This window comes from Cucumis melo, chromosome 12 (assembly GCF_025177605.1).
Source record: "Cucumis melo cultivar AY chromosome 12, USDA_Cmelo_AY_1.0, whole genome shotgun sequence".
NCBI classification, from domain to species: domain Eukaryota; kingdom Viridiplantae; phylum Streptophyta; class Magnoliopsida; order Cucurbitales; family Cucurbitaceae; genus Cucumis; species Cucumis melo.
In genome coordinates this window covers 26,203,760-26,229,944 of record NC_066868.1, presented here as the reverse complement: position 1 = coordinate 26,229,944, position 26,185 = coordinate 26,203,760, and the positions used below count along the sequence as shown (strand labels likewise).

General features: G+C 29.6%; 3 protein-coding genes and 1 long non-coding RNA gene across 5 annotated transcripts; 2 read left to right on the top strand and 2 right to left on the bottom strand.

Moving 5' to 3' along the window:
* Window positions 1-677: 677 nt before the first annotated feature.
* On the bottom strand, window positions 678-1,682 carry LOC103483497 (uncharacterized). The gene has a single exon (XM_008440163.3). The coding sequence runs from the start codon at window positions 1,680-1,682 to the stop codon at window positions 678-680; it is 1,005 nt and encodes a 334-aa protein (XP_008438385.1).
* Window positions 1,683-6,168: 4,486 nt separating this feature from the next.
* Window positions 6,169-6,982, top strand: LOC107990433 (uncharacterized). The gene is made up of 2 exons (XR_007815952.1): window positions 6,169-6,580; window positions 6,716-6,982. It is a non-coding gene; the product is annotated as an uncharacterized LOC107990433 (long non-coding RNA).
* Window positions 6,983-9,124: 2,142 nt separating this feature from the next.
* Window positions 9,125-12,257, bottom strand: LOC103483507 (probable inactive poly [ADP-ribose] polymerase SRO5). 2 transcript variants are annotated; one of them, XM_008440174.3, is made up of 5 exons: window positions 10,994-12,255; window positions 10,647-10,888; window positions 10,406-10,542; window positions 10,192-10,287; window positions 9,125-9,682 (listed from the first exon to the last, which is right to left on the bottom strand). In XM_008440174.3, exons 1-5 carry the CDS (start codon window positions 11,578-11,580, stop codon window positions 9,578-9,580), a joined length of 1,167 nt encoding a protein of 388 aa, XP_008438396.2. In that variant the 5' UTR covers window positions 11,581-12,255; the 3' UTR covers window positions 9,125-9,577. The 2 variants fall into 2 exon arrangements, 1 of the variants encoding a protein (XP_008438396.2); XR_536584.3 differs by having other exon boundaries at window positions 9,629-9,682; window positions 10,192-10,301; window positions 10,994-12,257.
* Window positions 12,258-21,377: 9,120 nt separating this feature from the next.
* LOC103483519 (dof zinc finger protein DOF5.6) lies at window positions 21,378-23,524 on the top strand. Its single transcript, XM_008440201.3, has 2 exons — window positions 21,378-21,996; window positions 22,305-23,524. The coding sequence occupies exons 1-2, from the start codon at window positions 21,946-21,948 to the stop codon at window positions 23,256-23,258; spliced, it is 1,005 nt and encodes a 334-aa protein (XP_008438423.1). The 5' UTR covers window positions 21,378-21,945; the 3' UTR covers window positions 23,259-23,524.
* Window positions 23,525-26,185: the final 2,661 nt, after the last annotated feature.

Genomic DNA, 26,185 nt, shown 5'->3' with positions numbered 1-26,185 from the left:
TTTTTTCTTTCTCTATTTATCAAAAACCTAAATTTCAAATAATAATAATAATAATAATAATAATAATAATAATAATAATAATAATAATAATAATAATAATAATAATAATAATAATAATAAAGTAAAGTAATTTATGATACCTTGGTTTCTTTGAAGGAAACCCCACGGCCATAAGCTTCCATTTTGAAAATTGGGGTTTGGAATCCTTTACAAATATTTCCAAAGAAAAAACAAACTCCACAAAATTTATTTTTCATTAGACACTGCCAATATTTGGTTGCATTTTTTTTTATTTATATTATGTATATTATGTTTTTTGTCACACCTTCTCAAGCTTTTGACCCCTAAACAAAGGTCAAAATTAAATATTTCATATTCATAAAATATATATTATGAAAATAAATGTACAATAATATTACAACTCATTGATCCCATCCATTCACACATACTATTTGCTAATTTCTCCTTTTGGTAGAAGATTTGTCATTCTTTAACAATTTAATTATTCCAAATTAAACTTGATTTTTCTTCCCTTACAAACAAACAGCCCTAAGAAAAAGAAAAATAAATCTCATTAATTTTAATTAATTAATTAATTAATTAGGTTTTTTTTTTTTTTTCAATCTTCTTCTTCCCCAAATCAAATCTTTTATTTCAAATTCAAACACTGATTATGTTCATAATTGATGTGAGTTTTTGTTCATACCATTGACATTGTTGAATAAATCCCCCATTTCTTGTCTGCACGGAATCGATTGAATCTTCCTATCCCCTTCCTTCCACGAATTCTTTTCTTCTTCTCCTTCTACCGTCGCCGTTGGACTCACATTGGTAGCTGTCGCAGTCGCAGCCGCAGCGGCGGCGACTCTGCTGGATTTTACTTTTCCGGTGGACTTTTCGTCTCCGCTACCGGTACTACCTTTTTCCTTTGGGATTTCGGCGAATTTCTCGACTCTTTTGCTTGATGATAAAAACACGAAGGTTTCCTTTCCGTCGCTGCTGCTTCTGTATAGAAGGTCTCGGAGTTTCCATCTCTTCGATGATCCCATAGAATTGCTCTTTTTGCATCTCTCGAGCGATTCCTTGGGCGTCCAAACGCAGTACGTTCCAGGAAGAACTCCGTCTAGCTCTTCCGTCTCAGACGAAGAACACGAATTCGTCTCACGCTCTTCGCTCATTAGTTTTCCAAGAGACGGTCGATGTACTCTCTTTGGCTTGGATTTCTTCAAGTTTTCATCGTCGTGCTTGACGTCAACGTCGTTGCCGCTATTGTTCTTATCTACAATCGAATCGCTCAACAGAAGATTCGTGTTGAAAACAGGATAAATCGGTCTAATTTGACCGTTGTAGAAGATATCCTCAGCTGAGATGGTTACCTCTTCCGGCTCCCTAGGAACGACCGCGAATTCGAACTCATCGTCTGCAATTTCATCTAAAGTCTCTGTTTCAGCATTACCGCCGTGTAGGATTTGAGGTATTTGGTTGAATTCACCCGGTTCGGGTCCGTAATGGAGAGAAGAAGCGGAATCAGGTTTCCAGTTGAAAATATCGGGATCGGTGTCGGATTCTTTACGGAATTCCTCGACGACACGGGCGGCGATTTCGGCAAATCTGTCGGAAGAGTAACTGCTGAAGCTGGGAGAGAGAGAAAGAAGTAATGAACCTTCACCGCTTTGCATCATTGTAGTGACTGAGATTCTTTCAATTTTCCACAAATTTTATGAAGCTCTAACTTCCATTGTTTTGTCCTACGGAGAGGAAGAAGAAGAAGAAGAAAAAGGAGAGAGAGAAAATGAAAATGACGAAAATGTAATGGGCGAAGTTTGTTGAGAATGTTATAATGGGCAGTGCTTTTTGGGAATTTTCTTTTTTCTTTTTCTTTTTCTTTTTCTAATAATATTTTTCACTTTTTTTTTCCCTTTTTCTTTCTTTTTTTTAATAATCACTTTTTTTTTTTCTATAATTTTCTTTTGACAATTACGCGCCACTAAAACGGAGCGTTCCACATTTTTCTATTCTCTTATATTTATAAAAATAATAACAATGATTTCAATTTCATCAAAATTGATTACCATTTTCAATATTAAAAATTAAATAGTTGTTAATTAAATTTAAAATAATTGAGTATATAATAATATTTCAAAAGAATCGAGATTTTGCTATATTTACAATATTTTTAAAATATTGTTATATATTTAATCATTATTTTTAAAATTACTATTTATTATAATTATCATTTTTTTTATATTTTCTCGTAATTTAATTGATGCCAAGAAGAAAGATGTGAGATCTCTATTTTACAATAATAAATAATTGAGACAAAATAGATATATTTTACGTCATGTTCACGATAAATTTGTAATTTAAAAAAAAAAAAGAGAAATACTTTCTAAAATAAAGAAAAGAAATATCTTTATGATATTAGAGTAAGCCAGAGAGGTATATTAAGATTTCGAATCAAAATAAGAGATCATAGATTTAGATTTGAATTGATGAGCGATGTTTAATAAGATTCCACAAAAGGTGAGATTTTGGGATCAAATGCGGCGGTGTTTAATAATGTTCCACTACATAGTTCGTAGGAAGAAGGAGAGTTGTTCACTTACTTCCTCTAAGGTTGTAATAGTGTTGTATTTAGGGTGAATTCCTAAACCTACAATATTCTAACAATAGCTTTTGAGTCCTAATTAGTTTATATCTCCAAACAATATAATGGCTCATAACATATTAACATGCATTTGTAAATTGTAATCCCCTATTTTGTTTTTAAACGAAAATTAGGAGACACAAAGTTTGCAAAAATTGAACTACAAACCATAAAATTTGATATGGTCAAATTTTAGAGTCATTAAACTCTAAGGTAAAATTATAATTGGATATATTGTTGAAATTATTATTTGAAAAGGATGACTTTATTTGATTATATTCTAACATATTATACAATAAAATAATAAGGCCTTTTTAAGTTCTTTGCCTCCGAGACACGTAACACGTGCCACAGTACACGTGGCGGGTTAATGGAGTTCCTACGTGCCAGTACGCTCGAAACTTATTAGGGTTTAGGGATCAATTATTTACTTCATAATAAATATTAACCTTTTTTTAAAATAATTTATTTGGAACAAAAAAAAATTTAAAAGAAATAATGTAAATTCTTTTTAATAAAGTTTTAATAGGATAATAGTGAGTTTATAAATAAGGATAATTATTCTCTCTTTTTTTAAGCCTTTTCGTACTAAAAGAAAAAACCAACAAAAATTGGGGTTTCAAATAAGTTTAAATACTACTTCATTGATCGATTTTTAATTATAGTTTATTGTTATTTAATGGATCGTGATCGAATAAAATAAGATTGCAACTAAATTATATTGAGAACAATACTAAATTATCTTTAATTAATTGCATTATTTAATTAGTTTGAATTTTTGCTATATTTTGTACAATTCCTTATTAAAAGAATAATATCTAACAATTTACGACTTATCTTTTATATATTAAAACATTATATTATTACTTTATTTGCTTATGTAATGAAATAAAATAATTATTACATTACACTTAATTATTTAACTTCAATAAATTAACTGATTATTTATTTTCAATTAATTATTCATTTTCTTTTTTTTTAAAAAAAAAAAACAATATTCCTTATTTTACATTAATTGTAATTATTTATAATAAAATTTTTAATTACATAAATATTTAAAAGATTAATATAACATTCTTGTAATAAACTACACACTTATTTGATCTTTAACATTCTTATACATCCATAAAAGATATCGAATGAAATTATTCATTTTCTAATTAAATAATTAAGTCGAGTGAAATTTCACAAATATTTTTTGGTTTGATTAAATTATATATATAATATTTAGATAATCTCGTTGGTTTCAATTATAACTTCATTTTTTTAAATTTTATTCAACCATTAAAGTCTAAAGTTTGTTTCAAAAGAGTTCTAGTAGGTTTTCTATCGTTAAATACATAAACATAAGAGTTTGATTATGCTTACGTGAATGAGTTAATATACATATACAAACGACAGATATATGAACTATACATGTTGTCATCATCTTTCTTAAATTCTACCTATTTATTTTTTTTTCATAATTTTTTTCTAACATTCACCCTCAAAGGATTTGTTCACCTAAACAACACACGTAAACCAACGCAATCTTATATATATATATATATGTATGTATGTATGTATATTGTTTTAAAATAAAATTTAAAATGAAAGATTCATGTAATCAGAATTAGTAAATCCAGAAATAGAGGTAGAAGAAATTGATATATAAATTTTTAAAAAAGAAAAGAATTGGAAGGAAAGCTATTTGGTTGTTATAAAAATGGAAAAAGGGGGAGAGGTGGGTGTGGGGGCGTGAAAGACAGCAAAGTTGGGATTAAAAAGTAAACATAAGATGGAAGGTGAGGTAATATATCACTCTCCTCCACTCACAATTTGACACCTCCAAAGTCATTACTATTACCTTCAACTACGTAACCTATCCCTCATCCCCCTCACCTCTCCTCCTTAATCATACTTTTTTTTTTTTTTTTAATTTTTGTTTTGTATGGTGAATTTGATAGATAAAGACATTGATTTATTTGTATTAAAGAAAAATAATTAATGAATTGAAAATTAAAAAAAAAAAAAAAAAAAAAGAGAGAGGAAGAATAAAGAATCAAAGAATCAATGTCGGTGGCTTTAAAAGAAAGAAAGAAACAAAAGGGAAGAAACCATATATATATATATACACACATTAGAAGGGACAATTTTTTGGAATATTTTTTTTTCTAGTGATGATTTGAAGAATAATTTTATAAAATTTTGTACCAACTTTATAAATATTTTGTTTAAAATAATTATCTCGAGGTTGAGTTGTTGTCACGCTCTTTAATTGCCACTTTATGAATCTAATCTTTTTATTTTATATAAAAAAAACAATAAGAAGAAGAAGAAGAAGAAGAAAGAAACTTTGATGAAATCTTTATTCACAAGTTTTTGCAATGGATTATCATTACTACTACAAGTAATTAAATAAGCAAATGTAATTATATATATATATATATATATATATATATATATATATATATATATATATATATATTTGTCATTATTGTGAAAGCAAACTTAATTGCTATTTAGTACTCAAGATTCATCATTCCTTCTCTCATTATTCACTTGCATCCTAACATTTTATGGTAATAATAATTTCACATACACTAAATTCTTTTATCAAAATTATTATCATTCATTCAGTACATTGGGATAAAAATTAACAAAAGTCTAAGATTAAAAATAGACCGTAATGATATTTTAGCCTACTAATAAAGATCAACAAGTTGGTTGACGTTGGATCGAAGTCTTTACGATTTGAAATCTTCTCCAAAATTATAATTACAAATACTACTTTTATATCCATCACTTTGAATCTAATGCTCATTAAGATGATTATTTATGGGCTTTTTCTACCTTTACTAAAGTCTCATTCATAATGATTAGGCATTCAGACACAAGTAATTAATATATATATATATATATTGTGTCTTGTATATTAAAACCTAAATCGAAGTGAATTGAATGACATATTATCAAAGAGGCCAAAATTGAACTTTTTTTTTTCTTTCCTTCTCTGTCTAATCAACTTAATTAATGAATTATTGAAAGATTTTTGTAATATAAATTTGTTAGTATAAGTAAGTACACCAAAAAATTCCAACCAACCGTAGTGCAATTTTAGCATATGGTGTGTCATATAGTCCATCTTAACATATTATTAAAAAAAATTATTGTTTGAACAATAAAAATTAATGAAAATTTGTTAAATTAAAAGGTTAATTCAACTTTTAAAAAAATCTCTTAAATCTCATATTAAAAGTTAAAGAATTAAATTTTATCAAATTATTTAATTAACCATACATGCATTTAAAATGTTAAACTTAGTAGTCATTAAATAATTAAAACTTGAAATTTAAATATTATGTATACGTAACTATACTAACAATGGAAATTAATGGAAATGGTTCATCTTAGACGTAAATGCTCTCTTGATCACAGTTAAAAGATGTCATATCAGTAAGCATAATTGTGTCGTATATAGCAGTCTTGTTATCCTATTAGTGTGTAAAACTTTGATCCTAATTACCTGAATAGAAAAATCAATGGTTTATAATAGATTTAATTTGTTGGTCCTTAAGAAGCTGTAATTTGTATTGGGCCACAGACTTTGGTATTGCATATTGGATCCAATCTTTTTCACTTGTCATTTCATTAATTAATATTCCCATGCCCACTCCCCCATCACTCTTCTTTCTTAATTTGTTGTAACAAAAACTTTATGGTCGTTCTTCAGGTTTAACAATTACCCCATCTCTTACTGCAGGTGTTGAAAGTTTAACTCAGGATGCTTAGTGGTGTGACCATAATTAAGAATGGGAGAGACGTGGAATTTGCTGGGTGGTTTGTGAGTCTCTGGGGTCTTTTGTTCTTGCTAGATATATAGTTGTGAGAAGGTGCAACGTCTTCGTTGACCCATAGAGATTTTTAAAGCCCACACGCTGTTGCGAGAAGCTGGTAAGATTTCATTGCTTGCTTTGTCACTGGCTCTCTTCCCTCGCTTTTTTGTTGATTTTGACTGCTTTAAGAGTCGGGATCTGTCTGAGTTAGCTGGTTTTGTTGAGGACACATTAGGGTTTTAGTTCTTTTCAGTTTCTGTGAACGCAGGCGCCCATCGTTGAACTACGTCGGTTGTGATGCATGGTAATTGGAGGGGTTGTTTTGTGCCCTCTTCTTCTCTCCCAAAGAGGGGAATGGGACTTCTTGTAGTATTCGAGACTAGTTATCCTCTACCTTTGTTCGTGAGGATTGTGTTATTTGCTACTTTTTCTTTTTTGAAAAGTTAATTTTAGCGATATGAATATATTTATTCCTACAAGAATGAATGTATTACTTTGAAATTTGAATTAATTGAAATACTTAGAGAAACCCATGGACAAACTTGAGACAAAACCATATGCATAAATTTCATAATCTAATCTATTTATTTATTTTTAATCATGTACTTGGAAAAAAAAGAAGAAAATTAAAGTGAAATTTTTTTGAAAAAGAAATTAGAGAGAGAGAGAGAGAGAGCATTGAGAAAGAGTCGACAATGGCATGTGTGAGTGTATCCCAATATATAATATATATATATATATGCCCTAAAATCCCCATTTTCATTTCACATCAACTTTAGTAATTATACATACATACATTAATTAATTTATATATATATATATATATATACACACATGTTTAATAAACTTTAAAATATCTATTAAGGAGTTATACGAACTCTTGATTTATGTTTAATAAATTTCTTGGTTTTTCATTTTATATATTGGCATGTATTTTTTAATATACTCCACAAGTCAACGGTATCTTTGTAAAAAATAGCGAATTTATTCGATAAAGGATTAAAATTTTTATAAACCTTTTAATTTGTTAGTTTTAAAAATTTCTAGATATTATTGGATATCGAATTGGAAAAAAAAAAGTTTAGAATTTAAACTCAGTTAATTTTTTAAAAGTTAAAAAGAAATGTCGTTTTTAGAAATTAAAGTTATAATTTTACTTTAAGAAGTTTTTCAAATAAAATTTGAAAATGAGAGATGTTGTGTGAGCCTTTGTGAACAAGTTAATTAGTAGTTTTTATATATATATATATATATATATATAGAATTATAAATATATAAAGGGAACAATGACAAAGTCAACTTACTTATTTCATCATAGCTAGCCATGTTGAAATAATGAAATCAACCAAATGTGGGCACAATCATGTATAAATACCAATAACAACAATGATTCAAATTTTGAATTTGTCAGAGTTATTATCTAACATGATTTATGATTCCATTTCGTTGAACTATGAAGGATAAAAATCTAAACTATAGCTCGTTGTAATAAGTAAAAGAGTTGCAAGCCCAACATAAATCTACCAATAAAAATAAAATTACAACGTAGATCGGTAAAAAGCATGAAAAGTTTATCAAAAACAAATATTGAAAATGATATTTGGTGTGAGCCTTAGAGAACAAGTTAACAAACTATATAGATGAAGAAAATTAGGACGTTGTGATCATATTCTAAAGATGTCAAAGTTAAAACGAACCATAGGAAAATCAATTTCGACATTTAGTATCGAAAAGAAAACCTCTTTTTGACGATACAAACAGATGATCTAAGATATTAAGAAACTTTTTGACTATTTAATGGGAAAGTATAGAACTAATTAATCAACTATAGCTATTTGAGTTAGGCAGTAGAATTATAATTTACTTATTTTCTTCATCTTTACCTAAGTACCCTTAGATATAATTCCATGAACACTATTTTAACTTTAGAATAATCATTTTACTCTTATTTATGAGTCGGAACATAAGACAATCGAGATGGATCTTCACGAACAAAAAGAATACGACTAATCTATACTTTTCCTTTTCATATGTTCTTTATAAGTTGAAATCTAAGACAATCGAAGTTAGATTTTCACAAGTAAGAAAACACAATAAATTTAAACTATTTCCTTTAATGTCTTCTTTACAAGTTGAAACAAAAAAGATAATAATCATAGCTATTATCTGACGAAGAATTTGACACAAAAGAAAAAAAAGGTTTACATACAATAGAAAGTTTTCTATTAATAAAATACAAAGATGAACGGTTGGAAATTGTTTCCCTCTCAAAATACTCCCCTAATCTTTTCTTCTTCCTACCTATAAGGTTATCTATTTATAAACACAAGATCTTGAACTTAAATTAGGCTAGAGGATTTTTTAAGCTTTTCGAGAATCTTAACTATTTTTAAGAACACAACAATATTTACATCGTAAAAATCAAAAGAACGTTTAAAATATTTTTAGGTGTTTTATTTCGAGATATCTATGATCTTTTTAGACATCTTAACTATTCTTAGTAACACAATATTCAAAGAATCAAAATAAAATTTAAAATCTTTTTAGATCTTTTATTTCGAAATATCTATTTATAATCTTTTTAGACACAATTAGTACTCCCAATTATGATCCCTTAAAGCCCAAAAATTTGTGTACTCCATACCCTTATGTACTTCAAAAATAAACCAAACAAAATGAGTTCCCTTTTCATCTTTTTATCCACTAATAATTACATATTATGAACCCAAACATCTCCACACATTACATAAGAGCAAACATCATTTTAGGTTGAGGTCCATGTTAAACCCTGCTCTTATCTCCACAAAAACCATATTCATCCAAGGAAAAGAGAGAATCCTCGTGGATCTAAGAAAGATAGAACTGTCTTAAAAGCAGAAACACATTTTCTTATTTTCTAAAGTAAAAGCAATAACGACAACATTTTGCTGGTAATGCTAATTCTTCCAATCACAAAACAAACGTTTGCTGTACAGTATGGTGAAGAGGATAAAATGTTAGTTTTAGCCACTGGTTTCGCTTCAAACTCGTTCCTTGAATCCTTTCCTACTTTGCTTGTGCTCCAAACTTTTGTCGTTCGTAACAGAACAGAAACTGCAAACTTCTCCCAATCCAACTACTCTAACAAAATTGGTGAACCTATATTCCCTGCTGCTTTCTGTCCATTTCTTGCTCCATCTCTACTTCCCTTTCCTTCGAATCCAACATCCCCATTACTTTCCTAAACAAAGAAAAAATGGCCAAGTCATTAGCTTAATGCCTTCTTCAATGATTCATAGAATCTACAAATAACTTTTACGTACGGGGCTTCTAATTAAAAACTCACAGTTACAAAAGGAAGTAATATCGAGGAAGAACTTTATGGGCCAAAAAGTAAGGAATTATCAAATATATATTCTAAGAAGAAGTGATTGGTGAAGACTTTCTATAAGCAAAAGTAGAGATTCTACATAGCTTAGCAGGTAAGCATGGAAAAGTTCTAGGCCGGCCTCTTGCTATTATGATATGAAAGTGAACAAAATATTTGCAATACAATACAAATAATATTTTACTCTCTTTATTTGAGTGAACAATATCACACCAAAACAAAAAGGACACAACTCTATAGTTGATGCCAAAGGTAACAATCATTTTACATTGGTACAGAACTAAAACCCACCCTTCTTTTCATATTCCATGAGCATATAAACGCAAAAGAATAAGGAAAGAAAAAGAGAGGGAATTGAATACCTGTGTCCTGAATGATTTGATTACATGTATCAACAACTTGTCCCCTGCTATCAGCCTCACTCGCTTAATCAACTCATGCCTTGAAATCTTATGATCCTAGAATTCAAAAGCTGAACAAAATGAGATCACCAGACATAAAAAGTTATTTCCAAAATGGAAAACAACAAAAACTGCCTACATAAACAACAAACATAAGTGATCGGAATTTACATACCCTGTGGTCTTTGTGATACTTGGTGATCATAGCAATTTCAGGAGCAGGTAGATACTTAGAGAGAACAGAAATCAGAGATGGAAATGGCATCCAAGGGGAGGTTGGCATTCTGAAAGGCTGTCTAGCCTTCAAAGTTCCTAAATATAATTGAAAACGTTATGAATATTAGAATCAAACGATCTATTTAATTAATGATACACCAATTATAAAAAAATCAAGTTCCGTGGTGATGATTACTGACCTTTCAAGCGAGGGGGAGCTCTAAAACTGATTAGATACTCGGGCAAGATGTGGGTGTTCATGTGTGTACTCCAAACTATGTATTTCTTTGGTGCAAAGAGATCGTCAGCACCTGAATCAAAAGCTTCACAACTTGGATGATTCTGTCTAGAACCAGGATGAATAAGCTCTGATTTCCCCAATACAACACGGCAGAGCAATAGATGCCTTAAACCATCTCCATCGACAACAGTATCTTCCAGGCTGAAGAATATAAACAAACAATTCATCAATCAAATGGGTCTCGAAATTGACAATCAGAAGATAAACTCAACAGGGGCAAATTAGAAAAACATGATTGTGGCTAACCTTTCAAGAGGATGATTATCAGGGGAGAGATAAATGCCAGAGCCAAGAAACTGCGAACTCTCAGGCTTGTTGCAATGGGAAAAACCATAGTCGAGAATGCTATTGATTTGATCTTTAGAAGCCCCCAACCAAGCGTACTTGACATTGGCATTACCGCTATTTTTCTTCTCAACTGCTTGCGAGTAAATCTGAAACGTGTGTAAACGGGCTTGCCCAATATGAGTCGAATGACTATTCTTGTAAACGGCCGAGACCGTAGTTTGCGGACCAAGTAAACCCAAACCAGTAAGGAACCTTCTCTTGATTAGGTCGTAAATTTTGTCTTCTTCAACAAGTTTTACCAACCCCTCATTCCGCCATTCCAATTGCTCCATACTCGGCCCTGAAATTCCACTTTCAGAATCCGAAACCACCGAGTCCTGATCATGACCAGTTGAAGAATCTCCGGCGTCGGAAAATCGATCGGAGAAGTCATCGTTTCCTGTATTCTTGGAAGAACCCACAAAAACCTCAATTCCATTCTCAAAACGGTGATCGTTTCCAAATTGCTGAAACTGTAACTGACATTGATCCTGATTGTTCTCCATCGATTAGAAACACAACTAAGAAGGAAAACAGAGTACTAAAACAAAGACGGAAAAAAAAAAAAAAAAAGAAGAACTCAGATATCTAAAACAGAGACATCCGAAAGAAGACAACCCAGAAACCAAAATCAATCATAAACCAAAGAACAACGAACCCAGTGGCTAAAATAATGAAAAGAAGAAGAAAATCAAAGACACCCAGAAACCCAATTGAAGAAAGAAAATGAAGATTAGGAAAACTAAATACAACCCAGTAACCGTAGGGGAGAAGAAAAGAAAGCCATGACCGCCAATCGGAAGTCGGTGAAGAGAAAGAAACTTAAGGATCAAGAAAGGGTAATGGGTACGTCGTATGAAAGTGAGAAAGAAATGGATATATTGAAAAGAGGATGATGAAAATTTGAATGCAAGAAGATGAAAGTAGTGGAGGGGGGAGGAGGAGAAGAAGGAGTAATAAGAAGGTATTGTTACTTGGAGAAGAGGAAGAAGAAGAAGAAGAGGGAATTTGTCAGTTATTAAGAATTTTGAAGAAGAATTGGACGGTTTATGAAGATTAAGATGGGCGGTGCGCTATTAGTTTTTGGTTGAAACCCATTTGATTTTTTTATTTCAAAGCTTGTGCCTTGAAGGCGGTAACTCCGTATCCCATTAGCCTACCCTTCCCTTCCCTACCCTTCCCTTCCCTCCCCTTCCCTTCCCTTCCCTTCCCTTCCCTGTTTTTAATTTTTAAATTTGTCCCGATTTTTCTGAGGCGGCGCAATTACGTATATACCCTCGCAAGCATGAGATCACTCAATTACTTTTATACCCTCCGGGGTTGTCTGCGTTGTCAGAGATCTCTATTTTATTCTTTCCTTTTTCTTGTGGTTAAATATTTTAATCTTCTTTTCTTTTCTTTTGTAATTACAAATTTTAGTTCAAATCGATCACGTTAACGTAATTAGTTTATTTCTTTTCCTTCTAATTAATTACTATTATTATTATTATTAGTTCTTATGATAAATACTTGATTGGTTTTTTTACAAAATAAATATTTCTATTTTATTGGTGTATATTTTGACACCAGAAAAGTATATACCCTGAAATTTTTCATAAATATTACTGTTTATTATTGCTTGTCATAATAGCATCCTAATAATATATGATTCAATAACTTGCTATATTATAAGTGACAGTAGAAATATCAACCTTCTACAAATTTTCTCTAAGTTTTACAAGTTTTGTTTTTAATTTTTAGTCCATATGTATTTTGGTTTTATTGACGTATACTATTCTAAATCTTTATACAATGCATTATTATTCAAACGTCACACATGAAAGATTTCTAATCGACATAGAAACAAACCATTTTAGTTGCAATCCTAGAGAGAAGAAAAAGAATAATAATAATAATAATAATAATGAAAAAAGAGAGTCCTGGAAGTTAGAATAGAACCAAAACCATTTTGCAGCCCAAGTTGATCGCTTCAACAGTATTCCCAATTATACTAATAATATTATATCTGTGGGATCTTTAAATTACTAATTTACTCCTTCAATTTATTATTATTATTATTATTATTATTATTTGTTTGTTTATTTGATTCCTCTAAATTAAATTAATATTTAGTATTTGTTAAATTCTTATTTTCAATTTTCTGTCTAAAATAAATCATTTAGAGACTTGTTAAATATTAAAATTAAAAAAATTTAAGCATCTATTAAAAGTTTCATAAGGTTGAAAGTTTTTAAGAATTTAGAGATTAAAACAAAAAAAAAAGAAATTTAAGTTGGATACAAAATTTATAATTTAATCCCAAAAAAGAAAAAAGAATGATATAGAGAGAGAAAATATCCCCATAGATTTAGAAAGAAACATGGGGTGGAGAGAGAAAAGTTTTGAGCCCTTGAAGATTGGGTTTCCTTATGTGGAATCATACAATTCACTCACTTTTTTTTCATTAAATTATTGGCCTTCTATCCTTACAACATTAAATTAAACATAAAGTAAAGTTTTATTGAAAATATTAAAGATCAAAACAAAATAGATGTTTCACAAATTTTCAAATTTTCAATCCTAAAAATTTTATGTTTTGACAAAAATATATTAAGAGTTTCTTATTTATTTGAGGTAGAAATTAAATAATTTGGAATTATTGTACAATGGATGAGATGGGGCATGTGTGGAATGGTTCATGTGGGCAAATTGGGTGTAATGTGTATTATGGTCAACAAAAGTAGGTTCTTCTTCTTGGTGCCTTGGAGACAAAGAAAATACTATTATGTATGTGTGTGTGTGTGTAATTAGTTGAGCAAATTAGTATTAATTATTTTTAATGTTGCACATAAACTACCCATAATTACCCTATCATAAATATCTTATTATTAAATTCATTTAAACATTTTAGGTAACTTGTACATGATCTTCTTTTCTTACGTCAACTTTATAATTAACTGTTTTTGTTGATTGAGAGATCAAAATTGAACGTTTTCTTAATATTAGTCCACAGGAATAGTTCTCTTTCTAGCTTATTCATCGATCATCAAGTTCAGTCTTGTCCCAAGTTGAAGCTGAGGAGCTCGAAATGTTTTTTTGGCTTATTCCTTCTTGTTTTCTCGAACCTTATATGTTATTTTAAATTCTAGCTACTCTCGTTGAATAATTTAATGCTTGGGATAATTTTACCTCTTATTGATCTAAAATAATCAATAATATTGAAAAGGAATGTATCTTTTATCTTTTTTTTTTTTTTTTTTTTCATTTTTGAAGAAAACGAGTGAGAATAACTTTAAAGAAAAAATGTAGTATTTTGACATATACAATATATTTTGAAAAGATAACCTTTAAATGACTGGAATATTCTAAATCAAAAATTTGATAAATATAATACAAAAAGAAAAATGGTATAAAATATATAATGTGTGTGTATATATATATATGGAGGTGAATTTTAAAAAAAAAAAAATTAAAAAGTTTCAAACCTTCTTGGAGGATTCATCAAAACTTTCAAGTGATGACTCAATTCCCACTTGAGAATATGGAATATTGTTTATAAATTTAAATAAAGATAAAGAAAAAGGCCAAATTAATTTAAGTAAATTTATTTGTTTCTTAACTTTTAATTGTTATTATTATTATTGTTGTTGTTATTATTTTCGTCCTTTCTTAGCAAAGGCTTCATTTGAATCTCATAGCTCTATTAAATGTTTATGCCAAATTTATATGATAGACATTTCTTTTTCTTTTGTATTATCTCTTTCAAAATATATAAACATATGATAGATTGGATAGGGAAAGAAAAGAATATTTAGGTGTAGAATCCATATCTTTTTCATTAGAGTAAACTTCGTTGGCAAGAAAAATAATGCATAAAAAGTATGTCGACGTTTTATTTTCTTTTAATAAATATAATATTTTGCTGACTAATCAACAACCAAGTTTACTTATTTAATAAAAACTTTGAATTATAGAAAAAAAAAAGATAAAATAAAGCACCTAATTTTAACTCAATTTTGATCGACGTGTTACGTGATGACATATTATTGATCGTTAAAAAACCTATTAACGATAAAAACCTCTCTTTCTTTTTTTTTTTTTTAAGTTATGTGTTATAATATGTTAATTATATATATATTGTTCAAGAGATGGTTTTATGCATATCTTTTTAATTTTTCTTTAATCTCTCCCTTTATGATACCCTATAGAGAGGACTTCGTAACTAAGAAAATGAATATTACTTTTTCTCAACTATTGATTTGCCAATTGGGTGTGTGTTTTTTTTATGAAAAAAAAAAAGATTTTTTTTTAGGGTCTACAAATTCGAATATCTTTTCAACTTTAAAAAGCATTATTATTATTCATATTTATGTTTTGATTGCATACATCGTAGATTGGATGAGCATCGACGTTCGTACGAAGATGACATATATTTTTATTCAGTGTTAAATATATACAAGTAGACTAAGAAACGATTAATTATAAAGTAAAATGCATAAATGTGTAGAAATAAACTATTTTAAAGTTATTTAACTATTGATCGAGATCCAATGATAAATATGAAAATCGTTATGGATTACATTAACTATTAACTATTGGTTTATTTTGATTGGTTTCATGTGCAACAAGTAAACTAATTAACAAAAGTATTGGAATAGAAAAAACAAAGAAAGGTAGAAAAAAGATTAGAAAGGAAAATAAATAAAATATGGAAGAGAAAAATTTAAATGGGCATAGCTTTGATATTGAACCCAAACTCTATATCTTTTAAATGGGCTTAAATTTCATAGTCCAATGTCATTCAAAAGCCTACCTAAACCAATGAAACAAAAAGCCCATAACTCCTTCCATCCAAATTGGGCCCATTAGAACTCAACTTCCATACGCCTTTGAATATTTTTTTCATTATCTTTCTTTTTATAAAAATATTACAAAGGAACGTTGTTGATAAGGTACATATAAGTGTCAGTTAAGCTAAGCTCATGTTGGATATATTGAGTATTTTAGTTTCAACTAAACACATTGAAGGGGGTTAGAGTTCTCTTTTAAAGTTTACACATTTTTCGTCTCCTCCTTTAACGACTACTTATACTGTCTTTGATCTTCTAACACACCTATAGATGATTACGTGATATCAAAGATGCTAGAAGAATTGCAACTCTAAGGTTGCAAAACATCAAGGTTCAATTATTTTTCGATTTGTATAATCCCTTTGTCTCAAAACTCGAGACTCTAACTTAATTTTTCCTTTTGGGACGCCGGCTCCCAAATGCCGCCTCTCTATTCTCTTGAGCTTGGAACCATCGATGGACTTGAAGTCTTACTTAAAACAACCCTCAATCGACAAAAGAATTAAGGTAAGTATGACAAGTCTACCAAACAAACACAATGAATTTTACACCTCCAAATTTCAAACATCCATTCCAAACACAAACCTAAAATTCAAATTAAAAAAAAAAAAAAAGTTGAGGAAAGGAGAGAGGAAGAGAAAGAAAGAAAGAAAGAAAGAAAGAAAGAAGAAGGAATGTTGTGTGTTGCGACCCCCACAAAGGGCACTAGATTTTGTAAGGACTCTTCTCCCTTTCCTTATGCGCCGCTGTCTAGATTTGGTTATGTCGCGCGTGCCCCTCTACATGGCATGGCCATGGCCCCCCCATTCCAATTTTAATATTACTAATCTCTCTAATCTAATTTCCCTCTTTTTTTCTTCTTCTTCTTCTTCTTACTTTAATTACTTAATTTATTCTAACCATATATATATACCAATTTCAATATTCACCCATCCTTTTTGACTTTCACTAACCACATTTCTCTATCCAATCTTTGTTTTTCAACTCCCAAACTCGATTCCCCGACCTCTTTTCGTCTTTGTGTCGATGTATCCATCGATCTACTGAATCCTGTGATGTTTTATTTTGGAGGGTGTTGTATTTCAATTACATCATCATTTTGTTTATTGATTCAACCTATTGAATGTGATATGTATGATTGTTGTTTATTTGCAAATTACAATGTAATATTCGTTAAAAATGAAAGAACATGCGATTGATTTTGACAAATCTTTATAGAAATTTTAGGAAAAGGGAGATCTCTCATTCATGTTTTTGACTAATCTATCTGCCACAATCTCATAGGAGAAGAGTTGAAAAATGAGTAATTTATGAGATGTAAGAATATAGTATCAAATCAATTTTTCTTTATCTTTAGGATAACATTAAACCACATGGGAGAGAAAGAGAGATTTTAGACTTGCGACCATGTAAAGAAAGTAGTAACGCCTTTAATCATGAACTATACTCATATTGGCATAATACAACATCGATTATAAATAAGAAAGAAAAAAAATTCTTTGACATATCAACATGACATATCAACATCTCACTTATTTAAAGCTTCTATAGTTAATTTAAACCTAGATTTAGATTTATGAAACTATCGTCATTTTAATATTAGGAAAACACAACAAAAAGCAATAACATAGGTTAAATTTTAAGATAAAAAAGTATCAATTTATACTCTCCATTCTAAATTATCGAAGAATTCTATAATCAATTAATTATTACATTTTATTGATATTAGTGCTTTGTTGTCATTAATTAATCCTCGATTCCTCTCGTAACGTTTGGGGAAAATTGCATTAAAATTCTAATTCTGCATAAAATATAAATATAATGAATATATGCGTGATATAGGTCGAGAATAAGTCAATATAAGTGAGTCAAGAATTGCGCCATTAGAGATAACGCGAGGAAACTTTCGAGCAAACTGAATGAATCGAGAAACAACGGTAACTTGTAAATTGGGTTTCGACGGCGCTTACTAAGGATTGGTACGAGTTGGTGGCGGCGACTAGAGGGTTTTTCTTGACGAGGAATGAGGAAGAAGGAAAATTTCGACGAGGTTTTTTTTGGGTTTTTTACCGTTTCTACTCGCTAGAGTAAGGTAAGGAATTGCTAGAGATTAATTTTTTTTCCTAATGAAAAGGGTAAATTTGTTAAATTTGAGAATAACGGTTTTATATTAGAAAATCCTTTAATGACATAAAAATAATGTCATTAATTAACAACATGAAAATTGTGTCAAGAAAAAATTTGTATTTTTATTTTCAGTGACATATTTTCATCAATTCCATTCTCTTTTTCTTAATTACAAGTGTCGTTAAAATCCAAATTGGTAGTAACGATAAATTATTTTGTTTGGGTATATAACATTGAGGAAAGGATGCTTATAGTATATGAGGGTGAAAAATAAAGGGACGTTGACTGCAGCAATAACGAGGTTGCAAAGTTTAGCCAAAATAACATCAAAATCAGGACCATCTTTCCAAACCTATCTTCTTCCATCATGAAATCTACACCGTTTGATCTAACCTCCTTTTTTTCTTTTCTTTTCTTCTTCAATTTATAATTAAATGTCTTTTAGATTATCAAATTTAATCATTTAATTAAGAATAACGCTGTCGACCAAAAGCCAAAGCCTTTAGTACAGTTACCGCCGGCAACGGCGGCGACGGAGAGACTTTTTTTTCTCTCTCTCTCTCTCTTTTGAAAGAATTACAAAATAAAACATTTTGTAAATCAAAATTTTTAGGGGAGAAAAAATTGAACTTTTGAATGCGTCGTCGATTATTTATTGGCCTTTAGGAAGGTTTCTTTTTCTTTTGGTTTTTTATAAATAAAAATGGATGGAATTTTTAAAATAGAGAAAGAAAAGGGCACGAAAATTGAAAAGAAAGAAAGGGGGGAGAAGGTTAAAAATGCAAATTAAAGTTAGTAACTAAAGAGAAGATCAAAGATGCCCCAGCATCTTGGAGGTTGCTTGAATCTCAAGATTTTGAATATATATATATATATATATATATATATATATATATATATATATTTTAAAACATCTTATTTTATTTAAATTTGACAGAAATAAAGTTGGATCCTATTTGATTTTGAATCATGATATGCCACTGCCAACTATGAGATCTATATATAATATTATCTCTACATTATAATATTTATATAATCATTTTAAAATAATGATGATTTTGTTTTTGAAATCAATTTAAGCTATTATGAATTTTTTTTTTCCTTCTTCAAATTCTTAAAGTGACAGTTGAATTTGTAGTTAATTGAATTCTAGAAGTAAAAACGAGATGAAAATTATGATTATATAATTGTTAAGGTCACGTATTCTCATAAATAAGGCTTGAATGATTGATGGAGAATGATGGTTTTTGTTTCAAATAAGTTTTTTTTTTTTTTTTTGTTCTTTTTCTATTTTCAAAATGTCACATTATGTATACGGAGATATAAGAGTTTGAATATATGATCGTTTAAAGAAACAAATATATATATATATATATATATTAACTAGATAGCTTTATATAGGTCGTTGACAATTACACTTGAAGTTTGGAAGATAACAGAAACATTAAGTCAAATAATGAAGTTAAATCTACCTCATCTCTATCTTCTTAATCTTATTAAACAAATAGAAAAAAATTTCACCTTTAAAGAACAAAGATACTTCAAAGAAAAACAACAATTAAACATGATTTTATTATTGAGTTGAGTTATCGAGATACCATACGGTTTTAAAGAAAACAAAAAACAAGAATCTATATACAGATTGACGTAGTTTACTAAAAGTGCCCTAAACAAATGAAGAAAGAGAACAATTTTATTAGAAGAAAATTCGACATAATCTGATTATCCAGAGCACCAGATATCAAATTCTAAGTATTCTATCATATTCGAATAACGTAAATTTATTCATTAAAGACCATAGCTACATCATTTTCTTGAGATCGAAGGTTTTTGAATCTATAACAACTCGAGAACAAGTGTTTAATGAGAGTGACACAATACGAACGAAAAGGAAACGAAGGAGGATGAATGAGTTTTGTAGAGTAAAAAAAAATGATATGAATGAATATGAGAGAGAGGGAACCAACGTGGGGCGCAGCAGACTCATACTTTTGTAATTTAAAATTTTGATAGTGACCTTTTTTGTATAACACTAAATATTGAATCTAAGTGTGTTGGTGAAGCTAATATATATTCTCACATGCTCCTCATTTTTCTTCCCTTTTCCTTTCTCTTTCTCTTTCTCTTTCTCTTTCTCTTTACACATTTCTATAATATTGTCTTAAATATCGATCTTCACTCCAAATTTCATCTCATTCTTTGATTGGATCCATCAAAAGACCCCAAAATCACACTTTGCATCTCTTATATTTCCCCCTTAAGTCAAACTTAATTAGCTTTAGAAAAATGTTTCTGGTTTTTCTTTTGTTCCTTAATGTAAACACTATTATTACTTAATTAAGTGTTGTCAATCTTCTATTTGTGCTTCTTTCTAAAGGTGATTTTAGAAGGTTTTTGAAAAACTTGTGTCATAAAAAGTTTTGCTATGAAAAATTTACGCTCTTTCGTCGTTGTTCTATTTCAATATTGTCTAAGTTAGTATATCGAATGTAGAATACAACTAAGCACAAAAGTAACATCAGAGCTTCCTTTTTTCTAGATAACTTACTTCTTCTTTTTTTTGGATCATTGAATGAGACTATTTATAATGTTTTATTTCTGACACTGGTTTACCATTACGTGTAACTTTCACAATATTAGAATAGTTGTTGGAATATCTTGAATTTGTTACATGAAGCTTGAAATGACTAAATACAAGAATAATACCGGTGACACACTATTAGTGAACTATGTAAATCTTTGTACAATTCTTTATATTTTAAGTTTTTTTTTTTATATTTTTTGTTTGTCAATTTCATAACAATAGTCTTAGCACTCAAACCTCTAGATTGTCAAATCAAACTCGACTTAGTTATTTCTCAATCAAACTCGATTGATCGACTCAAAATTCAAGAGTGCTCTAATTTTCTCCTCTTTAGAACACACGTTTTTCTATACCACCACCTAATATTTCTTAAACTTGGAGCCTCGTAGACTTTGGGCCTTATAATCTAGAGCCATCCTAATTAGCAAAAAGTACAAAGACATTGACAAATACACATATACACAAAAAAACAAAACTAACAACACAAAAAGAAGGAACCTAGAAGAATGGTATATTAAAGCAAGATTTGGAGAATGGAATGAATGAATGAATTAGTGTCATGTGATTAGGAGGCACGTGACATGGCTTATGTACAAATTTCTTTCTTTCTTTTTTTTTTTTTTTTTTTTTTTTTGAGACAGAGAGAGAGAGAGAGAATCTATCCTTTGCTTGTAGGAGGGGGAGGAGAAAAGGGTCCCACTACATTTTTGGGCCCTCACAAGTGGAGTGCTCTTTGGGGATGCCCTTTCTTTAACGAGGACCCAAAAATTCTCACACACTATCCCTCCACTCTCTTCTACTGATCTCTACTCTCTACTGCTACTACTACTTACTTCCCCTTACTTACACATCACCATTATCTTAAAAACCCTCATCAAATCACCACCCTCCATTTTGCCACCTTGGATTTGTTTTTAGTCTTCTTTGTGGGGTACCCTTTAAAGCTTTTATGACCCCACTAAAATGTTTCTTTGCCACCGACGATTGTTTAAGCCAAAATAAACATCAAACGAAGGAACGAACGAACAACAACAACAACAACAACCCCTTCTCATCTCTCTTCAAATATAGCCTTTTCCTTCTTCCTTCTTATTCACTTCCCATTTCTCTCAAACCCCATTCTTCAAAATCCTCTCTTTCTCTCTTTCTCTTTCCCTCTTATCTCTTACCCATTTTGTTTTGTGAAGTTGCCTCTTCTCTTATAAGTAGAGCAACTCGAAGAAGAGAATTAATGGAGTAACTGTGAAAGTGAAGTTGTCCTCTATCTATCCATCTTTTGTCTATCTCTCTCATTTTTCTTTTCTTTTCTTTCTCTTTCTCATTTCATCATTATGGGTCTTACTTCTCTTCAAGTTTGCATGGACTCTTCTGATTGGCTTCAGGTATATCTATAATCTCACCCAAACATGAATGACCAACAGACAATGTCAGTCACCAACTCCACACTCGTAGTTTCCATTATCAAAACAGAGCAATTGTACAATGCGTGTGTTTGTTTGTGTGAAACTCTTTGTTACTGTTTTTTGCCGTTAGATAATATAATATTGAATTTCCCTTTGCTCGTAAGTTGGTGAATTAACATGGTATCAAACAAGATAGTTTAGGAGGTTTTGTATTCAAACTTTCTACGATGTAATTTACTGTTGGTCAATCAGCGAGTTGATATGTTTGTTTGTTTGGTTGGTTTTAGGGTACAATGAACGAGGAGTCAGGGATGGATTCTTCGTCGTTATCGGGAGATATGCTATCATGTTCAAGGCCATTAACAGAGAGGAGATTAAGGCCACAACATGATCAAGCTTTGAAATGCCCAAGATGTGATTCAACTCATACCAAGTTTTGCTACTACAACAATTACAGTCTCTCTCAACCTCGTTACTTTTGCAAAACTTGTAGAAGGTATTGGACTAAAGGTGGAACTTTAAGAAACATTCCTGTTGGTGGTGGTTGTAGAAAGAACAAAAAAGTTTCCACTACAAAAAAATCCAATGATTCACAACAACAACAACAACAACCACAAATTCAACAACCCATTTCTCAAAATCATCATCTTCTTCATGGCCCTTCTTCATCTTCATCTTCTTCACTTCATCACATTCATAATCCCACTGATCTTCATCTCTCATTTCCAGATCAAATTCAATTCCCACATTTCAATCCTCTCACTCCAAATTTCACCATTGGAATGCTTGAAACTCATCATCATCATCATCATCAACAAACTCGTCCCATCGACTTCATGGACACAAAAATGGAAGCCATTGTTGGGAATAATGGTCATCATTACACTACAAACACTGATCATTTAGCCATGGTTGGTGGGTTAACTAGTGATCATCATATTACAGCTGCTGCTGCTGCTGCTGCTGCAACAAATTTCCATGGAATTTGCTCTCCTTATGGACTTTCACTTGATGGGAATAATATCAATCAAATGATGATTCCTTATGATCAACATCAACAAAATGAAGATCCAAATGGAATGGATGTTAAACCAAATACAAAGCTTTTGGCTTTGGAATGGCAAGATCAAGGAGGATGTTCAGAGAAAGTTGAATCTTATGGATATATAAATGGAATTGGGTCTTCATGGAATGGGATGATGAATGGATATGGACCATCAACAACCAACCCATTGGTGTAAAACTGATAGGCAAAAAATGGCACTACTCAAAAAGATCAAATGATATCAATGTGGTCTATCATAATTTTTAGTGCCTTTTATCAGTTTTTTTTTTTCTTCTCTTTTCTTAAAAGAATGTGTCTGATTTTTGTTTAATTTGAAATCTCTCTAATTTGGAAGTGTGTCTTTGGGATTGTGTCTACAAATCCAAAGCTCTCTATTAGGATTTTGTTGTATTCTAGGGAGTGCTTTTGTAGTATAAAAAGAAAGACTTGTTTTCTTTTTTTCCCATCTCTCTCTTGTTCTTGATTTGCATTTGATTATTGATGTATGATAACTAAATCGATAGAGTTGAAACGACGTAAAAATAGACGTAAAGTAAACATAGGATTAAGAAGTTAGATATTCAAATTTTTTACTCGATGTATTATCGAGAGGAAAAAGAAAAGGCACGTCCATAAAATATTCCTCCATTGTATAGAAAGCTTTCATGCATGTCTTTTGGCTGAAAAATAGGAGACATTTGCTTGTAGGAATATAAGAATATATTAAGAGGAAATTACTTTTTGAAAAATTAGTATTAGTTTACCATAATTGAAATTTCTTTATTTCAAAAGGTGGGAAAGCTGTTTTTATTTTTCAAACCAACCTTAATTTGCAACCCATTTTCTTCTACTTCTCATAGAAACAAGATTAAATTTGAGGAAAGAAAAAAAATGGAGTACTTTTGTTGAAAAAATATTAAAAGGAATATGCCATAAAAAATAATAAATTTTAATCAACAAGAATATAATTATATCAATTACTATTAAGATAAGTTAAGGAGAAATTAAGATTTGTATTTAGGGAAAATAAATGTGGGAAAATGATTAAAAAGATTTGTAATCTTTTTTCTATTTTTTTTTTTAATTTCTTTCTTTGGTATCAAAAGGGGTTTATAAATATTCTACCAACACAATTCCACTATACTGCTTTATTTCTCCAATAAGAAAAAAAAAATATAATTTTATTCTTTTAAATTTTGATTTTTCAATTCTAGATTTATTTTTTGTCTTTTTGGAGTAAATTTCTAGAATTCTCCACCTTGTTCTATCTTTGTAATCAGGTTCTTAAAATAGATCTTTTTATCATTTTTTTAAAAAACATTTTAATGGACAAAATCCTTAAAATATTTAGAAATATAAAAAAAAATATGTCTATATATATATATATATATATATATATAAAAGATAGATTAAGATATACTACTATTTGTGTCTTTGATGATACAAATAAATAAAGTAATTTTAGTTTATAGCCTATCATAATCTATTACGATCTATTATGAATAGACGATGATATTTTAAAATAACATTCTTTTATGATATTAAAAGTTTATAGCAAGTTTACTTTTACGTAAAATATCTTATAATTTGAGTTTATAAGTTTAATAGCGCAAGAAATATTGTAATTTATTCCTCTCCTTTTCTAATATATATATATATATATGAAAAATTGTAGAAAATATAACATTTAATAAAATATTTATACTTAAAAATCAAGCGTAGATTTTTTTTTTGTCTTTTAGTGATTTTGTTCTAAATAGTTTGTCAAATTTTTCTATTTTTTTAAAAAAACCCTAAATATTATTAAACAATATTTTAAACGATGTTTTTTTAAGAATAATAATAATACTAAAAAATATTTAAAAATCTACTTAAAAAACAAAAGCACAAATTTTGTCATAAATTATATTTATAGTTAAATTTTCCATTTTTAACAATAATTTTCCATATTAAAACTTGAATAGTATGTTTTACATATATATATAACAATAACAAAGTCGGTGGACGTTGTTTTTATATATCGAATTTCAAAACTAAAATCATTATAATTATTGAACATGAGTGAAAAAATCAAACTCTTAACATCAAAGTTGATAAAGAAGTGCACGTAAAGTAACTTAGACATTCATATTTACGAGATAAAATAAAATAGTTGATGATCCAACTTTCACATTTGCAGCTAATAATATTTTCTAATAAAAACTTGACATCATTGTTAAATTCGTAATGGTTCCATTTTAGGGGGTTGAAAACGAAGAAAGAGAAGGCATCTTCTTTCTATTTGAATGGCAATGGCTGGTGGACGACACAACAGGGCAATGTATGTAATTTACTGTTCTATATCATTCATGCAGTCCGACGTGTCGGCTAAATAGTACATAATAATAGTGTCGTTAGTTTCTGGACTATGTCAAGTGTCAGTGTCAGTTCATTCTATTCCATCATCGCATTCTTATTAATCCCATTCCGACCTTTGTCACCAACCTGTTTGTGAAAATGCTCATGTGAAATTCATGTCATATGTTTCTCCTGTTAATGTTAAATCCAATCTGATTTTCACCAATGCCACTCTTCTTCTTCAAAAGTTCTACGTGCTATCTTTTTTAAAACTGTTCTTTGGTAGAAATCTTAAAGATTTTGAATTCGGGTCGGAAACAGTACCACTCCTATCTAATAAAACTCTAGCTGATTTCAATTTCGAATAGTTTAATGGAGAGTCGAAACTCGAAAGTAATATTATAATTTTTAAATACAAATGGCAATCATGTGATAGTTTTTATAATCAAGTCATCTTGTCTGTTTTCATTTTATTTTATTTTATTTTTGTTCACTAAGATGAAAAATCTTAACTTTTTTCACTTGAATTCAAGTTCATATGTAACTTGTAACTATAAGAGAGTTAAAATTGTTAGAAATAGTGGGCTTAGTTGAAACCTTAAGGGTAATTGAATTTACTTTGCACTAAATTTTTATTATTTTAATTAAGCTTGTGTTGTCTATTAATATTTTTTCCTTTATACCTTTATTATCATAAGAAAAATCAGTATCGTAGTTATTCATATATTAAAATTTTCACGTAAATTTGTGTTTATTCTAGGTCTCTACTTTCAATAAAAATAATCA

Coding starts and splice junctions, on each gene's coding strand:
- LOC103483497 (XM_008440163.3), bottom strand. CDS start 1,682: ATGATGCAAAGCGGTGAAGGTTCATTACTTCTTTCTCTCTCTCCCAGC.
- LOC103483507 (XM_008440174.3), bottom strand. CDS start 11,580: ATGGAGAACAATCAGGATCAATGTCAGTTACAGTTTCAGCAATTTGGA. Junction 10,889..10,993: donor GATAATCATCCTCTTGAAAG/GTTAGCCACAAT, acceptor TATATTCTTCAG/CCTGGAAGATACTGTTGTCG. Junction 9,683..10,191: donor TCAAATCATTCAGGACACAG/GTATTCAATTCC, acceptor TTCTTTGTTTAG/GAAAGTAATGGGGATGTTGG.
- LOC103483519 (XM_008440201.3), top strand. CDS start 21,946: ATGGGTCTTACTTCTCTTCAAGTTTGCATGGACTCTTCTGATTGGCTT. Junction 21,997..22,304: donor ACTCTTCTGATTGGCTTCAG/GTATATCTATAA, acceptor GGTTGGTTTTAG/GGTACAATGAACGAGGAGTC.